Below are 23385 nucleotides of genomic sequence, written 5' to 3'. Positions count from 1 at the left end.
CAGAAACTGCATATGAGGAAAAGAATCACTACAGAACTTTTCATAAAAGCAACATAAGAAATAATGATGGGGAGGCTCTATATAAAATTTAAAACTTCCATATGTAATATAAAAGTATTATAGAAAATTGAAGAGAAATGAATACAACCTGGGTATGTATTTACAATAAACGCAACAAAAACTGATAGTCTAAATCTGCACACATCTAAGTACACAAAAGAATTAAGTACATCTCAGATATAAAATTAACAAAGGGGCCAGTGATTTAGCCCAGTGATTCTACCACCTGCCTCACAAGAACCCAAGCTCGGGAAAAACTAACAAAGGAGTCAACAGGCAACTTTCAAAGAAAACCCTAACACTCTAGCCTGAACTAGAAGTAGGAATATCAGGATAGTGTACTAAAGTCAGTCTGTCCTGCAACAAGGCCCCAAATCATTGTCAGCCACAAGTCTGACCACTGTTATATGGGGAACTGATCATTTCCCGCAAGTAAGAAACAAGATACCTAGGTTTTATTTCCTCTTCTAGAGACAGATAGAATTTTTCTAGTGTAACTACAAGATAGGTAGGATTTTAATTTCTTTCCAGTAGCTGTAGACAACCTCTGCATGGACTCAGGAAGAAGTGGGTTGCTTGACCCTCCACCAGCAGGTGACTTACACTGTACCTCTGGAACCTGGTTGAATTTTGAAACTGTTATCCAGTGACAGCTGACCCAAATCTTGTATCCATGCAGGACGCTTAGCGCACCAGGTATTCCTGATGCACCCTCACTCTACACCATAAGAAGACTCCTTCAGATCTCCTGCTCTGCCTCCAAATCCTCCTTCTAAGTACCTGGTTGGTAGGAAAACATGAAAATGACCTAATGAACAGATGCAGACTTTTTTGGTAACTGAAATTTTCAGGAATGCTACAATACCAATTACACCATATCAGCTTCTCAGAGTAAGATTTCAATTTATACCATTTCCATAACTACCATACCCCTAACTCTCTGCCAGAGGTGAAAGCTCTTGAGTTCTATCTCTCTCTGGAGGGGTTTGCAACCCCTTTGTAATTCAGTTTACCTGATGGCCTTGTAAGCTCAACTCTGTGATGAGCTCAAGAAAAAGAAATACTACTTTATATATTATCTGGCTTCTTCTTGTGGCTTTCTACATTCTAAATGAAAATGTGAGACATCAGAGATGACTGAAAATGAAAATACAACATATCAAAATTTGGGGATACACAAATAATTTGATGTTCAGGGGATATTTTATAAATTTTAAAGCTTACATGAGAAAAGAAGAAAAGGTTTCACATCTAAGCTTACAGTTTAAGAAGCTAAAAAGAACAGCAAGGTAAATCCAAAGTAACAAGAAAAATGAAGTAATGAGAAAAAAATTCTTTAAAAATATTAGCAAAGTGAATCCAGAAATATATAAAAATGATAATACATCACAGGCAGTCAGATATGCCCCAGGAATACAAAGTTGTTTCACCATTCTAATGTCAATATATTTTGCCATGTTAACAGAGGAAGAAAAACCATTCGATCCTTTCAAGGGATGCAGAAAAAGCAGTTGAAAAAATTAAACACTCACTATGACTAAATAAAAAATTAGCAAACTATAAATAGTGGGGAGCTTTTCCAACCTGATAAAGGAACAACTATAAGAAATCTACAACTACCACAATACTTAGGACAAAAGATAGTGTAACTTCTCCCTGATTAAGAAAACACGAAGGACAGGAAGGATGCCTATCCTCACCGTATGTATCCAGCTTTTCACTAGAGGGCCTAGGAAATGCAGTAAAGCAAAAAGAAACATACATACACTAAAAACAAAACAAAACAAACAAAAATGAAGACTGTATACTGGAATGGAAAAGTAGAAAATGAAGAATACTGCCAGTACCAAGTGTTGACAAAGATGTGGAACAACTAGAGCTCTTACACACAACTGGCAGAAGTATAAAATGGCTCAATCACCTTGGACCGCAATTTGGCAGTTTCTTTAAAAGTTAAATATAGAGAGCTGAGGATTTGGCTCAGTGGTTCTGCTGCCTGCCTTGCAACATCAAGGGCCCGTGTTTGACCCCTGGTACAAAGAGAAAAATAGGGAGGGCCGACGATTTAGCTCAGTGGTTCTGCCACTTGCCTGGAAAGTACAAGGTCCTGAGTTCGACCACCAGTACCAAAAAAGAAAAAAAAGTTAAATACATTATCATATAACTCATAGGTATTTACTCAAAAGACATCAAAACAAACATACAAAGACTTGTATAAGAATAACCATAGTTGCTTTATTTATCAGAGCCCCAAACTGACAACAAAAATATCTTATCTATAAGACAATGAATGACTAAATGGTAGCTTATTTATACAACTGACACAATTCAACAACAAAAAGGAGAAGGCAACTACTCCACACAATATGGTCAAACCCCAAACATGCCGAGGGAGGGAAGCTAGACAGTGAAAAGGACTTAAGCATGATTTCACATATTTTAAATTTTCTAGAACACACAAACCAGGGCTGAAGTGCAAGAATGCATAAAATTGGGGCTGGAGCTAGAAATCAGATTATAAAGTGACACAAGAGAACTTTTCTGGTGGTGATAAAAACTTCTCTAGCAAACCATAAGCTACAGACTGGCTGTTTTGTGTCACTTTATAATTTTAATGAATACAACCATGTCATTTTAATGAACATAACCATGCCTACCCATTCATGTATTGCCTTTGGCTGCTTTCACACTCCGAGAGCAGAACTAAGTAGGTACAACAGAAGCCATATGCCAGGCAAAGTTTAAAATATTTACTATTTGGCCCATTATACACAAAGCTTTCTGATGCCTAGATGGCTTCTTTACTTAAGGTCATGTAGTTATAAGATGGTACAAATATGTCAAAACACATTATCTATTAAATGGTCATATTTCTCATATATAAAATAACAACTTGATAAAACTACTTTAAAAGGAACAAATGTTTTGAAGAAAAATAATGAAGACAAAATATTACTTCCAGAGGCTTAAAAAAAAAAAAAAAGAGTGCTATGACATTACAAGATCCATAATAAGCCATTCTGACAAAATTATTTTGAGTTACAGGCATTAAGAGTTCCTAAAATCCTTTATCTGTTTAGAAGTAGATTCATCTAAAAGAACTCCACCGTCATAAACCCCTTTTCCAGGAATAATTCTAAGCTTCTCGTTGAGAAGTCTACAACATATTCAAACAGACACTATCATAAAACTATTGTATTTCACATTTATTCTCCCAGGTATCATTTATCTTTAAAAAAAAAAAAAGTCTTTTATTTTTTAAATTTTGCTCTCTCCGTTCTATGAAATCAGTTATTCTCTCAGAAAGGCCATCATATAAGCCCAAAATTCTAACCATGCCTGCCTTTTAATTACATCTTCTTACCTCCTTCTGTTTATAGGTACATAATTAAATCTAGTTTCTTCTTTCCTGCTAATTTGCCTTTTGTCATTTTAATTTTCAGACCTTCAATCACTGACTCTGAGTTAAGGAAAATGAGTGTTTTTTCTCTCTTCAGCAGACATAAAATATGAGGCTAAAGAAAATTTGGGTTATAAATGAACTTTAACAACTGACATAGTACCATGTTTTAGATACTGTACAGTCTTTTTTAAACCAAAACATCATTTTTATTACTGTAAAGTTCACTGGCAAATATGGTTTCAGATTAGTGAAAGCTTGTTAAAGAAGCCATGACACAATTCCAACACTGGGGAGCCTAAAGCAGCGTGGGTTACACAATGGGTTGAAGGTCCGATAGGACTACACACATCAGTGAGTCCATGGTGATCAAAACAACTGCAATGCGGCCTCTACTAACCCTCTTTCATTCATCACGCCTTTCCATCCCTCCACCTCCTTTATCCTTCTATCCACCTGAGCAAAGAGATATTTATACAGAATAGCTGTCTAAAGATATATCAGCAGAGAAGGAAGAAAAGAGAAATCTCCACTTATGCCTCATCTAAAGCCTAAAGCACATACTACAGTAAATTTCAACCGCAGTCTCAGCCTCAATAGAAACTTTTATAAAGATGTGAGTTATGCAATACCATACATAATCACTCTGAAATTGTCATTATGGTTCAAAACAAGCCATAATAATTAAAAAAAGAAGGCAAAAAAGAGCTGTGGGGGAAACTTCTTCCTATAATAAAATCTGACTAAAAAATACATGATGAAAAACTTGCAGAAAATTGTTTATCAACAATATGTGGTTTTCAATCATCAACCTGCATTCTGAATAATGGATGACTAAAATGAAAAATTTTCTATATTAATTGATAAATTATTTAACACAGCTGAGGGCTGAGCCATAAACTGAGTTAGAAGCTGGTCATGGCATATGTACAAAACTTCAAATTCTAAGCCAACACTCACCCGCCCATACTTATTTGTTATTAAAACCACATGTTGGCACTGAGTCATTTTATGGTTCATTTGAAACAAACACGCAGAAAATTGTGGGAAACAAATAGAGTCCGAGGACTCTGTCAAAGGCAAGATCCTCAGTCCAACACAACCTCAGTCATGGGGTTTTACGAACCCTAAGCTAAAAAAGTGCAGCTCTGTTTAAAAAGAGCTTTGTCTTAATAGGAACACTCCACTGCAATCGAAATGAGAACGACATCGTGGCAACAGCTAAATTTTCCTATTTACCCCAGAAATTGGAAAACATGGATCTCACTGCTTGTTTAATGAGAAAGTATAAAACTTTAAATGACATCTTCAACTAGTATCATGTTTAAATCTTGCAGGGCAAAGTGTCCTATTTAACACAATAAACTACTTCAATGACGTTAATATAAAGGCCTCCCCTCCTTCCTTGAAAGATCTTTTACTATATATATATTATAAGGCAAAAAGTGAATTATCTAAAAATCCTCTGTGCCTCCCATGACTATCTTCAAAATTCATTTCTGATCATCTTGTAAGAATTTTAAAGCAAAGCATGTTTTGCTATGCTTTGAATGTGTCCCCTGAAGTTCATGCAGGAAACCTGATGTGTTCAGAGTTTAGGCAAGAGAGGAGGTGAGGGGTGATTAAAGTATGTTATATACATGTTCAAATCTACCAAAAGGAAACTCATTAACCTGTATAACCAATATGTACTAATAAAAAAGTGGGGGAGATATGTGTATGTACCAATTCCCCGTGATGAATGTATTTATGTATCACAAACACATTCTAATAAAAAAGAGAACAAAAAGTTCAAACAACTCAATAGCAAGAAAACAACCCTATTTTTAAAAGAAAGAAAGCATTTGAACAGTCATTTCTCAACAGACAAAGAAATGGCCAAAAAGCATATGAAATGCTCAACCTTTCTAGCCATCAGGAAAATGCATCTCAATTGACGATTTATCAAAAAGAAAAACTATAGTAAGTGCTGGAGAGGATGTAGAAAAAGAAAACTATACTGTTGGTGGGAATATAAATTAGTACCATTATGAAAAATAGTATGGGGGTTCATACAAAAATGAAGACAGAACTACTGCAGGGCCAGCAATCCCCTCTGGTGTGTCACTGAGGAAATGAGTATGCTGAAGGGCAGGCCAGGCTGCTATGCTCACCACAGCGCTACTCACAGAGGGTATGAAATTGACCTGAGCATCTTCAATGAAAGCAGAAAGAAGATACGAAATATAGACACAATGACTACTACTCAACCTTACAACAGAAGAAAATTCTGTCTCTTATAAAAATATGAGTGAACCTAGAGGATGTTAAGTAAAAAAAGCCAAGCACAGAAAGACAAATAGTGCAGGACCTTACTTACACTCATTACATGGAATCTGAAAAGGTCAGACTTACAGAAGCAGAGAGCAGAGTGGTGGTTACCAACAGGCAGGGATGGGAGGTTTGGGGGAGTTTATCTGTCAAAGGACACAAATTTCAATTAGATGAGAGGAATAAATTCAGGACATCTACTGTACAGAGTTATGGCTTGTTTCCAGATGTCCCTCCAAAGTCTCATGTGCTCACATGCGGGGCTTTGCAGAGGCAGCTGGATGTAGGGTGTTTAAAGATGGCTTAAGGGTGTGTGATAACTGGATTAGTCCACTGACTGGTTTAGTGTTGTTCTGAATGTGGGTGATGGAACCCCCACTGTAGGTGGGGGTGGCACCAACAAATAAATATGCTTGTAGCCTGAATGGGATATAAAGGAAAAGATGGAAGGCAGGCTGGCTACTCGTGCTTTCAACCTGCCTTGCCATGGACTGTTTCTCTCTGGGATGTCCTCTGCCATGCCATCCTGCCTTAGAGCCAGCACACCATGGACCGAAACTTCTACAAACTAAGCCAAAATAAACCTTTCCTGATTCAACCTGTAGGTGCAATTTTTTTGTTCCAGAAACAAAAAAGTAACCAAGACATATGACACGGCGTCTGTAGTTAATAACAATGTAGTAGATTCCTGAAAACCACTAAAAGTAGATTTTAAGTACTTTCACCACACAATACATATGTGAACATACCCAGTAGGGACTAGCAGGGTCAACTGGGACCTCTAGTCCTAGTGTTCCGAGGGATCTCCATACTGATGTCTACACTCCCACCGACAGTGGAGAGGGTTCCTTCCTCCCTCCAGCCCCGTCAGCATTTGTTATTGGTGGATTTCTTGATAGCAGCCATTCTTTTTGGAGTGAGATGCAATCCCAGTGTTGTTTTCATCTGCACATCTTGAATGATCCGTGGTGTTGAACACTTTTTCATATGTTTATTTGCTGCTTCTACTTCTTAGTCTAAGAAATGTCTGTTTATTTCAGATGCAAGAATTTAAAGTATCATATCACAGTGACATATGTGCACCCATGTTTATAGCAGCACAGTCTGTAATAGGTAAATCTTGGAAACAGCCCAAATGCCCATTCCATCAACTGGTGACTGGATAAAGATGATGTGGCTTTTTTTTTTTTTAATAAAATGGAGTACTACTCAGTCATAAAGATACACCTAAGACCTTTACAGCTAAATGAATACACCTCCAGACCATACTCATAAGTGAAATAAACAGGACACATGAGTGTAAATACCGAATCATTTCTCTGATGTGAGAAATGAAGGTATAAATAAGGGCCAAAATATATAATAAATATTGTGATATAGGAAAACATCTAAAGGTAAAGGGGAACAAAGAAGGGGAGGCAGTGGAAAGGAAAGAAGGGAAAGAAAAAACTGAAAGTAAAGGAAAAAATGGAAACAAAGTTTATGTACATGAGGGGTGGAGGGGTTGAAGGGAGGGCAGGGGAATGGAAAAACGTTAAGAATCAAGATATATCATGTACAGGTACAAATTCTCAATGATGAATATGATCATAAGGTATACCTAAATGTACCAATAAACTCAATAAAATTTTTTTTAAAAAATACTTATACGAGATAATACATGTTAGCTCAATTTAGTCATTCCATTCTACAGTATTTCATATCATATACACAATAAGATTAGCATTGTCATTTAAAATATTTAATGTTTTCAAACAAAAAATTGGTCTAATAAATGTTATTTTAATTACCTTTTTAGTCCACTTGGGCTGCTGTAACAAAATACTATAACCTGAGTAGCTCAGAGACATCACAAATGTATTACTCAAATTTTGTAGGTTGAGGACATCAAAATCCCGGCAGACTTGATGTCTAGGGAGGGCCACCTCCTTGCTCACAGAAAGATGTCTCTTTGCAGTAACTTCACCAGGTAAAAGGGTCAGGGTCTCTGCTGGACGTCTGCTATAAGGACACCAGTGCTACCAGGGAGGCTTTATCCTCGTGATCTAATCACTTAGCAAAGGCCCCAAGTTCTAATACTCACCCTTTTGGTTAGGAATCCTACGTGTGCAGGGGGCAGGACACAAACTTTCATTCCATAGAAATTATATAAAAATTTTAAAACAAATTTTTTTAAATTGTGGAAGTTCGTAATTTTTTAAAACACAGTTTGAAACTTTCATATAAAAATCATCCTCAATCTACTTTAAAACTAGGTGGTTTATAACACTTCACCTACTATAACAGCTATAATAATTTTTAAAGGAAAGTAACAAATGTTGGCAAGAAACCAGAAACATCACACACTGTTAGTGGGAATGTAAAATGACACAGCCACTGTGGACAACATCCTGGTGCTCCCTCACGAAGTTAAAAATAGAACTAATGTCACCGCCTGCCTCCCAAGTGCAAGATCACAAGTTCAATCCCTGGTACAAAAAAAAAAAAAAAAAAAAAAAACCCAAACTAACATACAACTCAGCAAATGGATTTCTATGTACCATATACCTACAAGAGCAGAAAGCAGATACTAAAGAAATCCTTGCACGGCAAGGTTCAAAGCAATATTATTCTCAATAGTCAAAAGCTGAAAATAATCCAAGTGACTAGCAACGGAGGTACAACAAAAGGTGGTGTGGCCCGCAACAAAGTGTTATTTAGCTGTAAGAAGGAGTGAAGTTCTACTACACATCAGAACACAGGTAAACCGTGAAAACACTGGCTAAGAGAAATAGCTACACACAGCACATAAACACTGCATGATCCTCTTTTAAGAAATTCCTAAAACAGGAAAATTCACAGAGAAAGTAGATTAGAAGTTACTAGGGGACTGGGTGAGGTAAGAATGGGGGAAATATTGCTTAATGCTTACAGAGTTTGTGTTTGGGATGATGAAGATTTGGAAACAGTGGCAACAGTCGCAAAACACTGAATGTAATTAAGGCTAATGAATTATCCACTTACATGGTTAAAATGGTAAATGTTACATACAATTTATCACTAAAAACACTCAAGGTTAATTAACAAAGCTTAAACTCAGTTGTTTGTCTGAAAGCCTGGCAGTGGTGCTGCCTATAATCCCAAGCTACTCAGGAGGCTGAGGTGCTCAGCTAAGCCTTTCAGCTGTACAGACGAGTCCTACTGGTCTTGTTTTGCCTGCAGTATATACTGGGTCCCAAAGAAAACCTGCTAAAGGGAGACTAGACAAGTTTAACCGGATTTAGTCAAACTGACTGTGAAAAACAGACAACTGTCACTATCACAGGTGTAAGAAGGCTCGCTGCGTGGAGTCTCTTCACACAGAAACAATTTCATTTTCTCCCAGTCATATGAACAATGAATTAGTGGAAGAACCTGAAGTCTTCTGATGAGATGAAGCACTAGCAACGGTGTATCAGTCTCCACTGTGACGCCTTCACCTACAGTTTTTGCCTCCTGAACCACAACACATGTACCCAGGTACATACGGTCTCCCTTGCTTCTGACACCTATCAACTTTCAATACCACTGGTGGTATGGAGTAAAATAATGGAAAGAAACAGTTACCTTGGACTCAAATTACTGCAGAATGAGGCTCCTAACATACTGGAAATTTGTTTAAAAAAGAAAGAAAAGAAACAGCTATGCTATACAGTGCTCTTTCCTACTTTACCAACTTTGACTCTACGAATAATAACTTGGTTCAGGTGACGCTAACTTACTTTGTTGTTTTGTTTTGGTACCGAACTCAGAGTCTCGCACTTGGGAGGCAGGCAGCGACGCCACTGAGTTAAATCCTCGGCCCTCTTGACTTCCTTCCTTGAAACAAGCACCTTGAGGGCGGCTCTGCCTCTGCCTTGACTGTCCCGCACCCTCCAGCACACACAAAGGGCTCCAGTATCAGCGTCAGGGGAAAGTAAGGCATTAATCACCCAAAGGGAGAAAGTCACTCACATTTATCAACCTAGAAATGTTTCTGTCTTTAACACATAAACTTGCTGCTAATACTGTTGTTTAAACCCTAGGATTCCTGGTTTTCATATTATTGATTAAGTTATATAATCATGCTACTCCTACAGAACCACATTAGAAGAAAAATACAATGATCCACTTGAGAAAAAGACCATCTTCTCATCTGGCTTTAAAGGACAATATGACTATGTGTAGTTCAGCAGTAGGGAATTTTTGCCTGGTAGGCCCAGAGCCCTGTGTTCCATCCCCAGCACTAGAAAAAATTGCACCAACATGCTTATTAATGGAAAAGAATCCCTTCCCTGAGTTTAGGCAAAGCTTGCTAAATTTCTCAGTACCATGAAAACACGAAAGAAAGGCATAAGAACCCAACAAACTTAACTCAAGAATAATTATTTGGGGAAATGGGATAGAGATCATTTGAAAAATACATGTGCCTTATGGGAACTTCAATGAAAAAAATGTAAATTTCAGTTTTTAGAAAACTGGTAAGGTGCTTACTAACAAATTTCAGAAAACTAACCAATGCTTCTACTTTGTAATAAAAACCACAAAAATCCACTTTTTGGTGACAAAAATCTCTTAAATTTCTTACTTATAGAGCAAAATTTTGAAGCATTTACCGGATACATTTAAGTCCAAAGGCACACAAAGGGCCGTGCCCTCCGAGCAGAGTGGGAAGTATGGCCAGTGACTCTAAATCCAAACCAAAGATTCATGGCATGAGTTTGTCCTACACATGGCAGCATCATTACTGAAATTCCTTCAAGCACGTGTATTGAAAATCTATGCAAATTAGCAAACAAAATTATACTTTAAAGTAGCTACAATATAAATTAACTTCACATTTCTCTTCATTTTAAAACAAGAGCCCTTGTTATAGTTAATTCAAGAGAGAAATGACAGTTTTGAACTAATTTTAAAAAGTGAATTTTCACCTTTACAGGAGCTCTGCTATTTGGTCATTTTTTTATGAACCCTGTTTTTCATTTTAGAATCAAATGCCCTAAGAATAAGTCCTGACTTTTGATTCTTGTAGGTCAAAAACTGATCCAGTATTATAGAAATGTGTACATTTTATGTAGTGATGAAAGGAAACTTATTTTAAGTACTGGTACTCCCAAATCTGCTTAGAAGTTCAAACAAAATCCAATTTAAAAATGGACAGAATTTTAAACTGTGTTGGAAAAAACAGTCTGCATATACAGAAACATAAATACAGATTAACTAGTGAATTTAACAAGATACTAAAATATAATACACATGTGTTAACAATCATTTTACAGTACTACATATATCAGTACTAACCCACCTCCCTTTAATATATGTTTCAGTTTTAAACATTTGTATGCCGTACTTTCTTGCCAGTAAACATGCAATACTGTTTTTAACAAATGTTTTTTGAGACTTGTCGTGTAGAGGTACAAGATCCCAACAATGAAGGTAACTGTACTGTATCCCTAAAATGTACCAATAAACTCAATTAAAGCTGAAAAAAAATGTTTTTTGATGAAGAGGCAGAAAGGAAAACACAATCTCAGAATGAAAGCAAATATGGATAAATCACTATGGTAACCTCAGGAGGTAGGAATAAATCCTTTAGGTTTGGATCTTAAAAACAGAAGAGCAAGAATTAACAACAAACCTTGATTCTTTAAGAAAGATTCTTTAACAAAGAAGCTTCAAAGTTTTAATTGCTTAAACTGTTAAACAGGAAATAATCACTTAAATTATTATGTGAAGAGAAATAAATTTTACTTGCAATTAATTCATTGTTCTAAGAATAAAATTCAAATCATCTCACCCATGTCAATTTAACAAAAATTTAGCCATTATAAAATGTCTCCCAGACTGTAGTCAATGACCTACTCACTTAATATAATATTGGTAATGGCTGAATTCCAATATAACAAAAAAGACGAAGAAGAAAAAGAAGAAAAAAACTTAGCCGAAAAGTCTACTGGAGTTCACTGTAACAGGATTTGAGCTATAATTAAATTTGATTAGTTTGGTTCAAACCTCAAGTTCAAAAGAATTATCAGCATGAATGGATGAAAAGCCCTTTTACACAGGCATTTTGAAAATACGAAGAGGGCTGACACAGCAAGCATCAAAGACCTTAAAAGCAATTGACCCTTCCCAGAGCAAGAGAGAAATGCTAACAGGTGAAACTCAGATGCTCCGTGTAAAGAAAATAAGGTTCCAGATGGTTCAAGAGCCTGGTAGTTTATTAAATATTAAATACTATTATTTTTAACTAGATTTTGCCCAGGCATAGGCAAATGTGACATTTATAAAATGTATAAAAAGAAGCTCGATTCCACCCCCTGAAAAACTGAAGCATATAAATACTCCCCTTTTCAAAACCTACCAGCATGAGAAAGCTTCTCAAGGAGTAACACAAACTACCCTAGTGACAGTCACATAAGCATGGTGTTTATTAAAAAACAAGATTACCCACAACCTAAAAATCCAAACCAGTTTCTCTGAAGAACAGCTTCACAGAATCAAACATAACATCATTTGGAGATGTTTCACTCCTACATACACACACACACACACACACACACACACGCACACACACACACAAAACTATGCACCCCTTGAACCATATTATATGTTTGGCATATTAAAAATTGAAAAAAGCAAAAGCAAGTAGCATACAAATGTGACCTACAGAACTGTGAAGTGACTGAAAGCTAACAATTAGAAGCAGTTAGAAAGTACTGTTAGAGGATTGTGTAATCAAAAGTTTGCCATGTGCATCAGGTATACATATGTACGGAAATAGGGCACACACATTCATACACCTATGAAATGAACTATTTAAACATGTGTAAGCACACACCTACACCACAATGTAGTAAATATACCTCAAAATCAATATCCCCTTTTCAACAAAATAAAGAGTTTTTCAATGGCAATTTTAAGTCAGTTTTTATGTGAAAACTTTCCCTTGTTACTGTGCTGTATCCATACACCGTGGGACTGAGGGGAAAGGCACGGATTCTTTTCATGAGATGGAAACATTCTGTGCCAAATGAGGCAGGTGTGAGACATCTCCAAGATGAAAGCAATTCTCCAAATAACGTCACCCTGTAATTCTTTCTTGATATGTACAATTCTGCTATTCCTCTGAGATTTAATACAAAAACACAGTTTTTGTGATCTTTCCTAACAGAGATGAGTAGTCTGACTGGTGCTCATTTCTAGTGGCTTTTAGCATTTAAATTACAGCCAATTCAACAGTGATCTCACTTAAAATGGTTAAGAAATCTAGCCAAAGCAGACTGGCTGATTAAATGCTCTTCTTAAAGTATTTTCCTTAAAAGCAAAATATTTCTTAAGGTAATTATCTTCTTGTAAAACTGTTTATTTCAAATCATTAGCTTTTAGATAACTCAAAGTCATGTTCTAGCAAAACAAAGAAAACCTTACCAAGAAATAAATATGTTCATTTTTTTTTTGTCCATTAAAATTATCAGCTGAAGGTAACATAGATATGTCCTTCAGGAATTTGTCATATCTTTTTAAACTCATAGTTTATGATACATACGAGAGAAGAAAAGATAAACTATTAATTTCATAAGTTTCTGTAATGACAACCAACATCTTTTTTCATGCTGGTGATGGAAGCCAGGCCAAGTGCTCTACCACTGAGCTATATCCCTAGCCCGTGAGAACTCTTTCAACTGAACTTCATCTAGTCCAATGATTCTCACGCTTTAGCATGCATCAGAATCACTTGGAGGGTCTTAAAAACACAATTCTGGGCCCCTCTCTAGGGTTTCTGATCAGAAATCTAGGTAGGGCCTCAGATCTGCACTTCTAACAAGTACCAGGCACCACATTCTGAGAATCAATAAGCTAGCATTTTCATGCTACCAATAAGAGGTGATGTTGGTAATATGAAAGACTTATGAACTTAGAAGTAAATATAAGTGGCATAAAGGAAATCTACTCCAGGCGGGGCACAGGCCTTAAAAACTGCCTACTCCAAAGTTCAGCACACGTTTTCTGTGAAAGGCCAAACAATAGTTTAGGCTTTGTGAGATATTTGATCTCTATCAAAACCGCTCAACTCTGCCACTATAGTATGGCAGCACGCAATGCATAAATGTAGGAGAGAAGCTATGTGCCATAAAGCCTTACTACAAAAACAGGCCACGGTCTGGATTTGGCCCTCAGGTCATAGTTTACCACTCACTTTAAAAATGAGGACATCATTGCCCATAATGATTAAACAAAGTCAGGAAGGCTGCATCAATCAAGATTTCTGATGAGGGAGTGTGGTAAACACAGACACAAGGTTACTTCTCATTTTAGCCAGGTGTGGTGGCACATTCCTATATCCCTGAACTCTGGGAGGCTGAGGTAGGAGGATCTTAAATTGAAGCACAACTTAAGACTCGAGATTCCATTTCAAAAATTTTTTAAATGGGAGTAGATAGGTGGGTGGGGATGTAGTAAAAACCCTGAATTCAATCCCCAGTATCATGGTGGCAGGGTAGGGGGAAGAGAATTTCTCAGTTCTTAACCTGGTGTTCTCACCTACTCAACCCAACTACCATTCATTTGATGCCATTCATTATAAAAATGCTTTGATACTAACATTTTCTCACATAAAGCCAAAAGGTATAAAAATGATGCTTCTGTACAATCTGCCAGGACTCACATTAATTCTAGTTATTAAATACTGAAGTTAAATACAAGTACTTAGCTAATAAAACATTTATCTCTACTATGTAACATCTAGAAGCATGTAAGTGTATCACTATACACATATGCAATGCAAGCAATCTGTGCATCTGTGCGAGCATATGCAAACATAAACATGTGTGCACACACAAATATATCTTTATGTTTTCAGTTTTATTCTTAGAACTGATGTTTAAGTCAATATACACTTAGCAACTTATAATGTAATTTTGCATACTGCCGCCTTATTACTAGGTTATGCTAGTTTATATAAAATAAAGCTAATACATACATTTTAGGAAAAATGACAAATATGCTAGCTTAAACTATCAAACACAAATTCAAAGATTTTTTCTAAAGTAGCTGTAGTTCAGAGTGTGCTTATCCAATTGAGGTAAGAATGATGAGTCCCAAATCTGAGTCAAAATTTTGAACATGTCTGCAGTACCCTGAACCATGCATGAAAAAACATCTGCTATTTACAGATCAAAGCAACCAAGATATCCTTAAACAACTAGAGTGAAAAATGCCCAAATCTAATTTCATCCCTGTCCACACACGTCTTTGAACTAATAATTCAGAGAATTGGTCAGTATGTTGAACTAATAGCATGCTTAACGCCTGCCAGTTTTGATGACTCTAATTCTTTAAGTAAAGGAATATAAATGATAGTTTTTAAAACACACACACACACAGTAGTTACCAGTATCATCATAATTTCAGAGATGGGAGGAGACTACTAGTACTGAATGGATTTTTTTAAAGTGTTCTATTCAATGTTTGTATTCTAAAATGACCCATTACTATGATTTACATGCAACAATACACAGGACAGCAATACACAGTACAACAATACACAAATTCCATCTCAGGTTGCAGTTCTACTTTTTTCCCTTCAAGTCTAGAGTTAGTCCAGAAGACGGGGAGAGGAAGAGGGGGGAGAGAGGGAGGGAGGAAGAGAAAATTAACAGGCAAATCATATGGGTCCCACATTGGTTTAAACACAAATTGATCTTGGTAAGTCATTTCAGGTCTCGTACATTACAGGATATAATGAAGAAAGAAACTCAAAGCCAAGACACTTGTGCCTGGGTAAAATAAAATACACGGCACCTTTTCTTTCTTTGTGAAGATTATTTTTACTATATGATAATGTAACAACAATGAAAATAAAACCTAGGGGCTCAGTTATAAGGAAATTATACTTCCTGTACACTGAGAGATCTTCCCAGCCCTCTTTGTATTTTAAATTTTGAAACAAGATCTAAGTTTCTAAACTGCCTGTTTGCATGTGAGCTCCCAATCTTTCTGCTTCAGCTTGCCAGAGTGCTAGGATTACAGGTGTTTAACACCATGCCCAGTTAATATTAACTATATTTTGAATCACAGTTAGATGAAGAACCGACCTTCTAACTCACTGATATACACATATTAACAGTATATAACTCAAGAGAAAATAGGCATTCTATTAGGTCAACGGATGCACCTCGAGACATAATTCAAAGAGAAATAAATCAGACATGCAAGCTTAAATAGCACATTCTCTTGTATGAGAAACTCAAAGCGTAAATAAGGAGCAAAACAGGACAGATACTGGGACACAGGAAGAACAAGTTCAAATGGGAAGGGAAACAAGGGAGGGGAGAGGGGGAAAGGAAGGAAGGAAGGGAAAAGGGATGTAAAAAAAAATGGAAGGAAAAATGGAAACACTTTTTTAAATGAACAGGGAAAGAAGGGTTGAGGGAGGGGAGGGGAAATGGGAAACAAGAATTAAGCTCTATTTATTACCTATGGGTACAGATTCCTTGTGATGACTGTGATCATGGAATACCACCTACCAATAAAAAGGAACAAACCTGATACACACATGACTAGAACAAATCTCAAAAGGATGCTGAGTGACAGAAACTAGCCTTAGAAGATTAGACTAATAAACCAGATGTGGTGACACTTGCCTGTAATTCCAGCTATTCAGGAGGCCAAGGCAGGAGCATCACAGATTCAAGGTCAGTCTGGACAACTTAGCAAGACTATTGCAAAATAAAATTAAAAAGGCCAAGAATATAGCTTAGTGGTAGAGCATGAAGCTCTGGGTAAAATCCTAGAACCAAAAAAGCTTAAAAATTAGAAAGGTTACATATTATATAAACCATGTAAATGATATTCTCAAAAACAAAACAAAACACCATATAGCATTGGAGACTAATATAAGCCAAGTGCAGTGGCACACATCTATAACCCACACTGGGGAAGCTGAGGCAGGAGAACTGCCAAGCTCAAGACCTGCCTGAGCACCTTAGGAACAATGGAGACCAGATCAATGGTTGCCAGTGCTTAGAAGCAGAACTACAAAGGGACAGCACAGGAGAGTTTCAAGATGACAGAAATGCCCTATATTCTGACTCTGCTGGTGGTTACAGAAATGCATACATGTGTTAAAATTCATAGCACTGTAGGCAGAAACAAGTCAGTTTTATGGTATGTTAGTTTTAAAGATAAACAGTAATCATGAGTTCCTCTTGGTTGAAATGTATATATGGTAGTGGGAAGGAAGAAATATGCATTTTTTAAAAAGTTTTTTTCTGCCTAGTAAAAGAGTATAGATATAATCACAGACTCACACCTTTTTTTTGAGACAAGGTTTCATTATATAGTTCATGCTGGCCTTAAACTCACTATGTGGCAGGCTGGCCTCAAACTCAGTGATATTCCTGCCTCATCCTCCCAAGTGCTGGGATTATAGGCATACACTACTACGCCCGACATAGCCCACATTTTAATTTTTTTTTTTTTTTTGGTACCGGGGATTGAACTCGGGTCCTTGCGTTTTAATTTCTAAATACTATTCCCACTACAAGCAATACAGAGCTCCTAGGGGAGGTGGCTCATTACAGGACTGGCCAGTGAGACTACAGGTAGGGCTGGATTAGCCTGTTATGCCACACAAGTTGGTTCTCAAAGGACGATGGAGCAAATGTCAAAGGACAGACAAGTAAATCTGAAGAGGCTCTCACTGGCTAAATTTAGGACAGTTTGAGCATCAAAAAGAAATAAACTGGTAATGGATATAATTATTAAATAAAAAGGAAACCATAACTATATGGATGGGTAGCATGTATCTGCAAAAACTTTAAAACCCAGTGAACCATCACTTTTAATTATACCTGGTACATACATTACATCTCAGTGGGGCTGGTAAAAAAATTCAGGAGTTTATAGCAATAGTAAAAATAAATCTGGGGGGGAGTTCCTCACAGAAGAATGCCAGTTGTTAAATTCAGAGAAAAATGACAGTATTGGGAAAATTACCATTTTGCAATACTAATGTAATAAATGTTCCAGCGCATCCACAGATGGGTGAAAGATTATTAGGGAACAGGATAATCACATGGCCTCCAAATATTACCCCACAGGTTACATTTTACTAACAAAGGAGAAGTGAATCTTCAGTGAATAGAAAAACAAAGAATAGCAACTTACTCAAATGATTAAAGCCAGTTTCACTAGCTAGGGCACATTATTTATGTTCTGGTATAAAGCAATATGGAATACCTGACAGTATATACAGTATCCATACAAAATAACAATAACAAAAGTAACCTGCATCTAATCGTAAGGAAATCAGACAACCCACTCTATGGGACTTTATAGTATAAGTGCCCTGGACTCTACAAGAATGTCAATGTCATGGGAAACAAACAAACAAACAAACAAACAGGGAATCTAACAACCAAATACAATCTGTAATCCTTTACTAGACCCTGAAGAGACATAAAAGTTGTAAAGCTCTTATTGCTGGGATAATACAGAAAACTGATCATGTAAGAGATAATGTTAGCATCATTACATTTCTTGGGTATGATAAAGTAGTTATGAGAACCACGATTAAATTCTTAGATGATACATGCTGGAATATTTAGGGATTAAGTGTCAGAGTGCTACTAACTTAGAATGAATGTTTCAGGGCAAAGTAGAGTCAAAGAAAGAGAGGAAGAGAAAGAAAGAGAAGAGAGACTGGCTTTGAGACTGACTTATTAGCATGGATTTAAAAAAAAAAAAGCACACAGAATAAGGAGACAGGCATCAGAGGTGGAAGCTTGGCAGAGGCAGAGCTGTGGCTGGATCCCAGGCATCCTGGCTGGAAAGTCAACAGTCTCTGAACAACTATGCTCAGCAGCCTTCGGGACTCCTGAAACCAACAGAGAGATGACCAGCCCCATCGAATACAGTACAGCACCAGTGTAAAGGAGAAGAGTAGATGATTCCAAGATTCCCAAGGGAGACTCAGTACAAAAGACAATGTGATTTCAAGGTTGTCACTAATGTATTTCTTTAAAGGCAAATAATGCACCCCTCCCAAAAAAAGAAAATTAGAAACTCTAAGAAAAAAAAGTCCTACATATTCAGGAAATTCAATTTATAAATTAAATTTTAGCAAAAGAGAGAGTCTAAGAAAAGATAGTCTATCTAATTTTGATGCCAAATTCCCTTCAGAGTAACATATCACGAACACTAAAGGTAAAAATAACCCTAGCATGCCATCTAGCTGGCGATTACTCATGTAGTCTACAGAGTACATATATACTAGGTCACTGGTATTCAACTTTTAGAATCGACACAGAAAAGCATGGAATCTTTTTTTTTTTTTTTTTTTTTTTTTGTACCAGGGATCAAACTCCAGACCTTGTGCTTGTGAGGCAGGTGGCGGCATCACTGAGCTAAATCTTCAATGATTTTTGAGTTAAGAAAAGGATCAAACTGTCAGCCACTCTGACAGTAGAGGGTGAAAGTACAGCACAGAAAGTTTTCTGAAAAAACAGAATGTGTAAGTTAACAGGCAAGGAGGTGAAAAAGAAAGGTACAACCTTCATGATGTGAAAAGAAAGTTTTAAGATGCTAAAAGTGTGGCATAAGAAATAAAGACACAAGGGATGAGGATATATATAGCTCAGGGGAGTAGTGTGTGCCAAGCATCAGTGAGGGCCTGGGTTCAATGTCCAGCACCAAAACAAGAAAGGAGAGGAGGTGGGTAGGCAGGCAGGCACAAATATATGACTTAAAAATTTTCTAAAATAACCAAAAGAATGTAATGTATATATCTGGAATGCTGAGACAGGACTGAAAAGAAGTATCATGTGAGCTACAACACGTCTTCCATCCCCAAAATTTAATAGATGGCTATTGAAAAATTAAGAACCACATACTTAAATATATTATAATAGAGTGCCAATGTAATCAGAAGAACTAAAAATAGAAACAGATTTAAAAGGTTCACTCTACAGAGTGGAAAAAGAGCAGAGATGGATGGTCAAGAGGCTGCTGCTTTTCATCCTATGTTATATATCATTAGGCCTGTCACTGATTTCACATATTATTTTGATAAAAAATTAAAAATAAAAAAATTACGTTTTAAATTTGTTAGAGGATTATTTTAACAAGTATCTGTACTTAAGTATAATGTCCAAACCTGACATTCTTTTTAAGCTTTTTGTTTTTGAAATAATTTAATGACTTTAAAAGTTGCTAAAATGGTACAGAGTTCATAATAAACTTTATAGCTGGCTTCTGTAAGGTTAGTGTTTTAACCAGAGTACACTTATCAAAACCAGCTACAATAGTGCTGTAATACTAATAGCTAAATTATAGACCCCAATGTGAATTTTACCAGTTTTCTCCTTAAGCATAGTTTTCCTATTCTAGGATCCAATCCAGGATACAATATTACATTACTTGCTGTCTCCTTAGTTTCCTTCTGTGACAGTCCTTTCATCTTTATTTTTCATGACCTTGACACTGTATTAGTCAGCTTTCCTGTTAATAACACAGTACTTGATATTCACAATTTAAAAGAGAAATTTAACTTGGCTCATGCTTTAGGGGGATTCAGTCTATGGTCAGCAGGCTGTAACGCAGGACACCATGGTGGAAGGGCCTGGTGGAGCAGAGCTGCTTAGTTCATGATGGCCAGGAAGCAGAACAGGGGACCAGTGCCAGAGAAAAAAGGACCAAAGGTCACACATTAAAGGCCATGCCTCCAAGACTCATCCAGACATATCAGGAAGTATGCTCCATCAAACCTTGGGGCAGATCCCAGAGTGATCAGGTTGATAATCTGCAATAACCACAACACTTTTGCACAATACCCCTCATTTGGTTTTATGTTATTTTTTCATGGTCACACTAAAATTATTCATTTGTTTGGCTAGAAGACCAAAAAAGTGACATTATGCCCTTCTTGGGCACCATACTGGGTATGCATGCTGTCAATCTCACTAACAGTGTCTGCCAGTTTTGCAACTGTTAAAATTACTATCCTTCTCTTTGTCACAGCAAAGAGGGAGAAAAATTAGAAGTAAATAAAGTTTGGGGGCTGCAGATTTAGCTCAGTGATGCTGCTGCCTGCCTCACAAGCACAAGGTCCCAAGTTCAATCCCCGATACCAAATAAATTAAATAAACAAATAAAGTCTGTGTGTGCAAGCACCAAAAGATAAAAACAAACATGCATTCAAACACGTTGGATCAGAAAGCATTATCATGCTTTCATTTTTATTTTCCAATCTGACCATTTCTATGCGTTCCAGGTAAGCAACCTAGGAGCTTCCAAGTCCACACATATTTTGATTCTGCCATCAAAATCTTTTAACACAGGCACTGTGCGCCCTCTAGGGTCTAATACTATACCACAAGTTTTGCACCCACAAACTCAATAATAAAAGCAGAGTACTTTCAAAACAGAAATATTCTTGTCACTGATTTCTGCTTCTTTTAAAAAACGGACCCATGTATATGGGCAGACCCCACTGAGATGCTTCTGAATCAGGCAATACGTTGACTTCAGCATCCTTCTTCATCAAGCCTTTATCAAGGCTGTCTAAAAGCCGGGTCTGATGGTGTATATCCATAATCCCAGTACTCTGGGAGGATGAGGCAGGAGGATTACGAGCTTAAGCCCAGCCCGGACAACTCAGTGAGACTCTGCATTTCAAAATTTTTTTTAAAAATCTTTTTTAAGGGCCGGAAATATAGCTGAATGCAAAGGCTCTGATTTCAATCTCCAGCACAAAAAGGAATCCTGTAATACTCAGAAGCTGTGCTGTATTTTCAGACCAACATATTTGCTCCAAGCCTTACAGATCTGCCATCATTTTACTTTACTAGGATTTCCTGAAAAATTCTTAAAGAAGTGAGAGGGTAAACTATGACATGAAACACACGCAGCTTTAGAACTTTAATTAGCTTGACCTCAAATTCCAGACTTACCCCTTCCTAGTTTAATTCTTCTAAGCCTGAGCTTTCTGATCTAGAAAAAAAGATAGTATTTTACAGTTTAATAATTTAAAAATTACAAAAATATATGTAAAATCATAATTAGTATTTAAAGGAAACTATTTTTCATTACATGATTCTAAGGTAATCTGCAGCCAGATAGACAAAACCTATAGATTAACATTTTCAGTAATTGCATTGATGACTACTTTCAACTACTGTCCCTAAACTGCTCATAAAAATTCTAGATTTGACTTCAAATTTAATTTTCTTAATACCGAAATATAACTTCTTAATCTTAGTGTTTGTTCAGATAGTAAGGAGTAAATTAACTCTTAACTCTGTTCAATGGACATAATTTGCATCTATCTGAAGGATGATCTTCATGAATAAATTATTATTTCCACATGTAACTTCAGAAAGCATATATATCTCATAAAAATTCTAGATTTGACTTCAAATTTAATTTTCTTAATACCGAAATATAACTTCTTAATCTTAGTGTTTGTTCAGATAGTAAGGAGTAAATTAACTCTTAACTCTGTTCAATGGACATAATTTGCATCTATCTGAAGGATGATCTTCATGAATAAATTATTATTTCCACATGTAACTTCAGAAAGCATATATATATATAACTGGCACAAAATTACCAGGAAATATAGTAAGAAAGTCAAGAAGAAAATTGACTTCACTGAAAATGAAGTTTTATTTGGCAGAAATCCATTAACTTGCCTGGGAATCAAGTGAAGACCCCGTAATTTTGCCAAATCCATGTTTACTTGAACATCTACCAGAAATATTAAAAATCTGAAGTGTACTTCTGAGAAGCAAGTATGATTCAGTTTGTTCATTCTTTTTATGTGTTCTAGGTGATAGATTAACAGTAGAGAACAAAGAGGCACCTGCCTTCTTAGAGAGGAGGGGAAAATAGGTAATAAACCTGTAAATAATAAATGGAGATAATTTCAGACAGTGGTGCACACCAGAGTAACAGGTGGGGGACTGGCATTGGCACAGAACTATCTCAGGCTGAGTGGTCACTGGAGGCCCCCGCAAAGGGCAGGTGGAGAAATGGCACAAGCCAATCATGCAAACACCAGCTAACAACATACTGAGAAGACATTGTTCTCTGTGAGCAGTTCTATCAAATCAGACTCGCTACATCTATGTCTTCTAATTCCTTCTGGCACTAATGTATAACTAAAGTTTTAAAGACCAGAGAGAGATATAAATATAGAATATTCACTTTAAATATCTATTTTCCTCCACAGGAAAATTTATATGCATATAAAATGCAAAATATACAGCCACCACAGTGGTTAAGTTCATGAGCTCTAGACTCCATTGTTACAGGTGAACCCTGACTCAAGTACACCCTCAGAATCTGTTTGGGGTTATTGTGAGGATTATACAAAGTAGTGTATGCAAAACTGAGCACAGTGTCTAGAATACCACAAGTACTCACTAAACATCAGCTACTACTTCAATTTAAAATGTGATTTAACAGGTGAACCGACTCAAGTACACCCTCAGAATCTGTTTGGGGTTATTGTGAGGATTATACAAAGTAGTGTATGCAAAACTGAGCACAGTGTCTAGAATACCACAAGTACTCACTAAACATCAGCTACTACTTCAATTTAAAATATGATTTAC

General features: G+C 36.6%; 1 protein-coding gene across 2 annotated transcripts in view; it reads right to left on the bottom strand.

Moving 5' to 3' along the window:
* Nucleotides 1-23385, bottom strand: part of Slc25a26 (solute carrier family 25 member 26) — a 128678-nt gene that overhangs the window by 51569 nt on the left and 53724 nt on the right. The window contains exon 5 of one of the 2 annotated variants that reach the window (XM_010608052.3): nucleotides 21721-21760. The exons of the other annotated variant lie outside the window; for it this stretch is intronic. Within the exon in view, the coding sequence (XP_010606354.1) occupies nucleotides 21721-21760 (40 nt within the window). The remainder of the gene's footprint in view (nucleotides 1-21720; nucleotides 21761-23385) is intronic. 2 annotated transcript variants of the gene reach the window in all.

This window comes from Fukomys damarensis, unplaced genomic scaffold (genome assembly GCF_012274545.1).
Source record: "Fukomys damarensis isolate Sample0158 unplaced genomic scaffold, DMR_v1.0_HiC HiC_scaffold_28, whole genome shotgun sequence".
Classification (NCBI taxonomy): Eukaryota; Metazoa; Chordata; class Mammalia; order Rodentia; family Bathyergidae; genus Fukomys; species Fukomys damarensis.
This window is presented reverse-complemented; position numbering and strand designations above follow the sequence as displayed.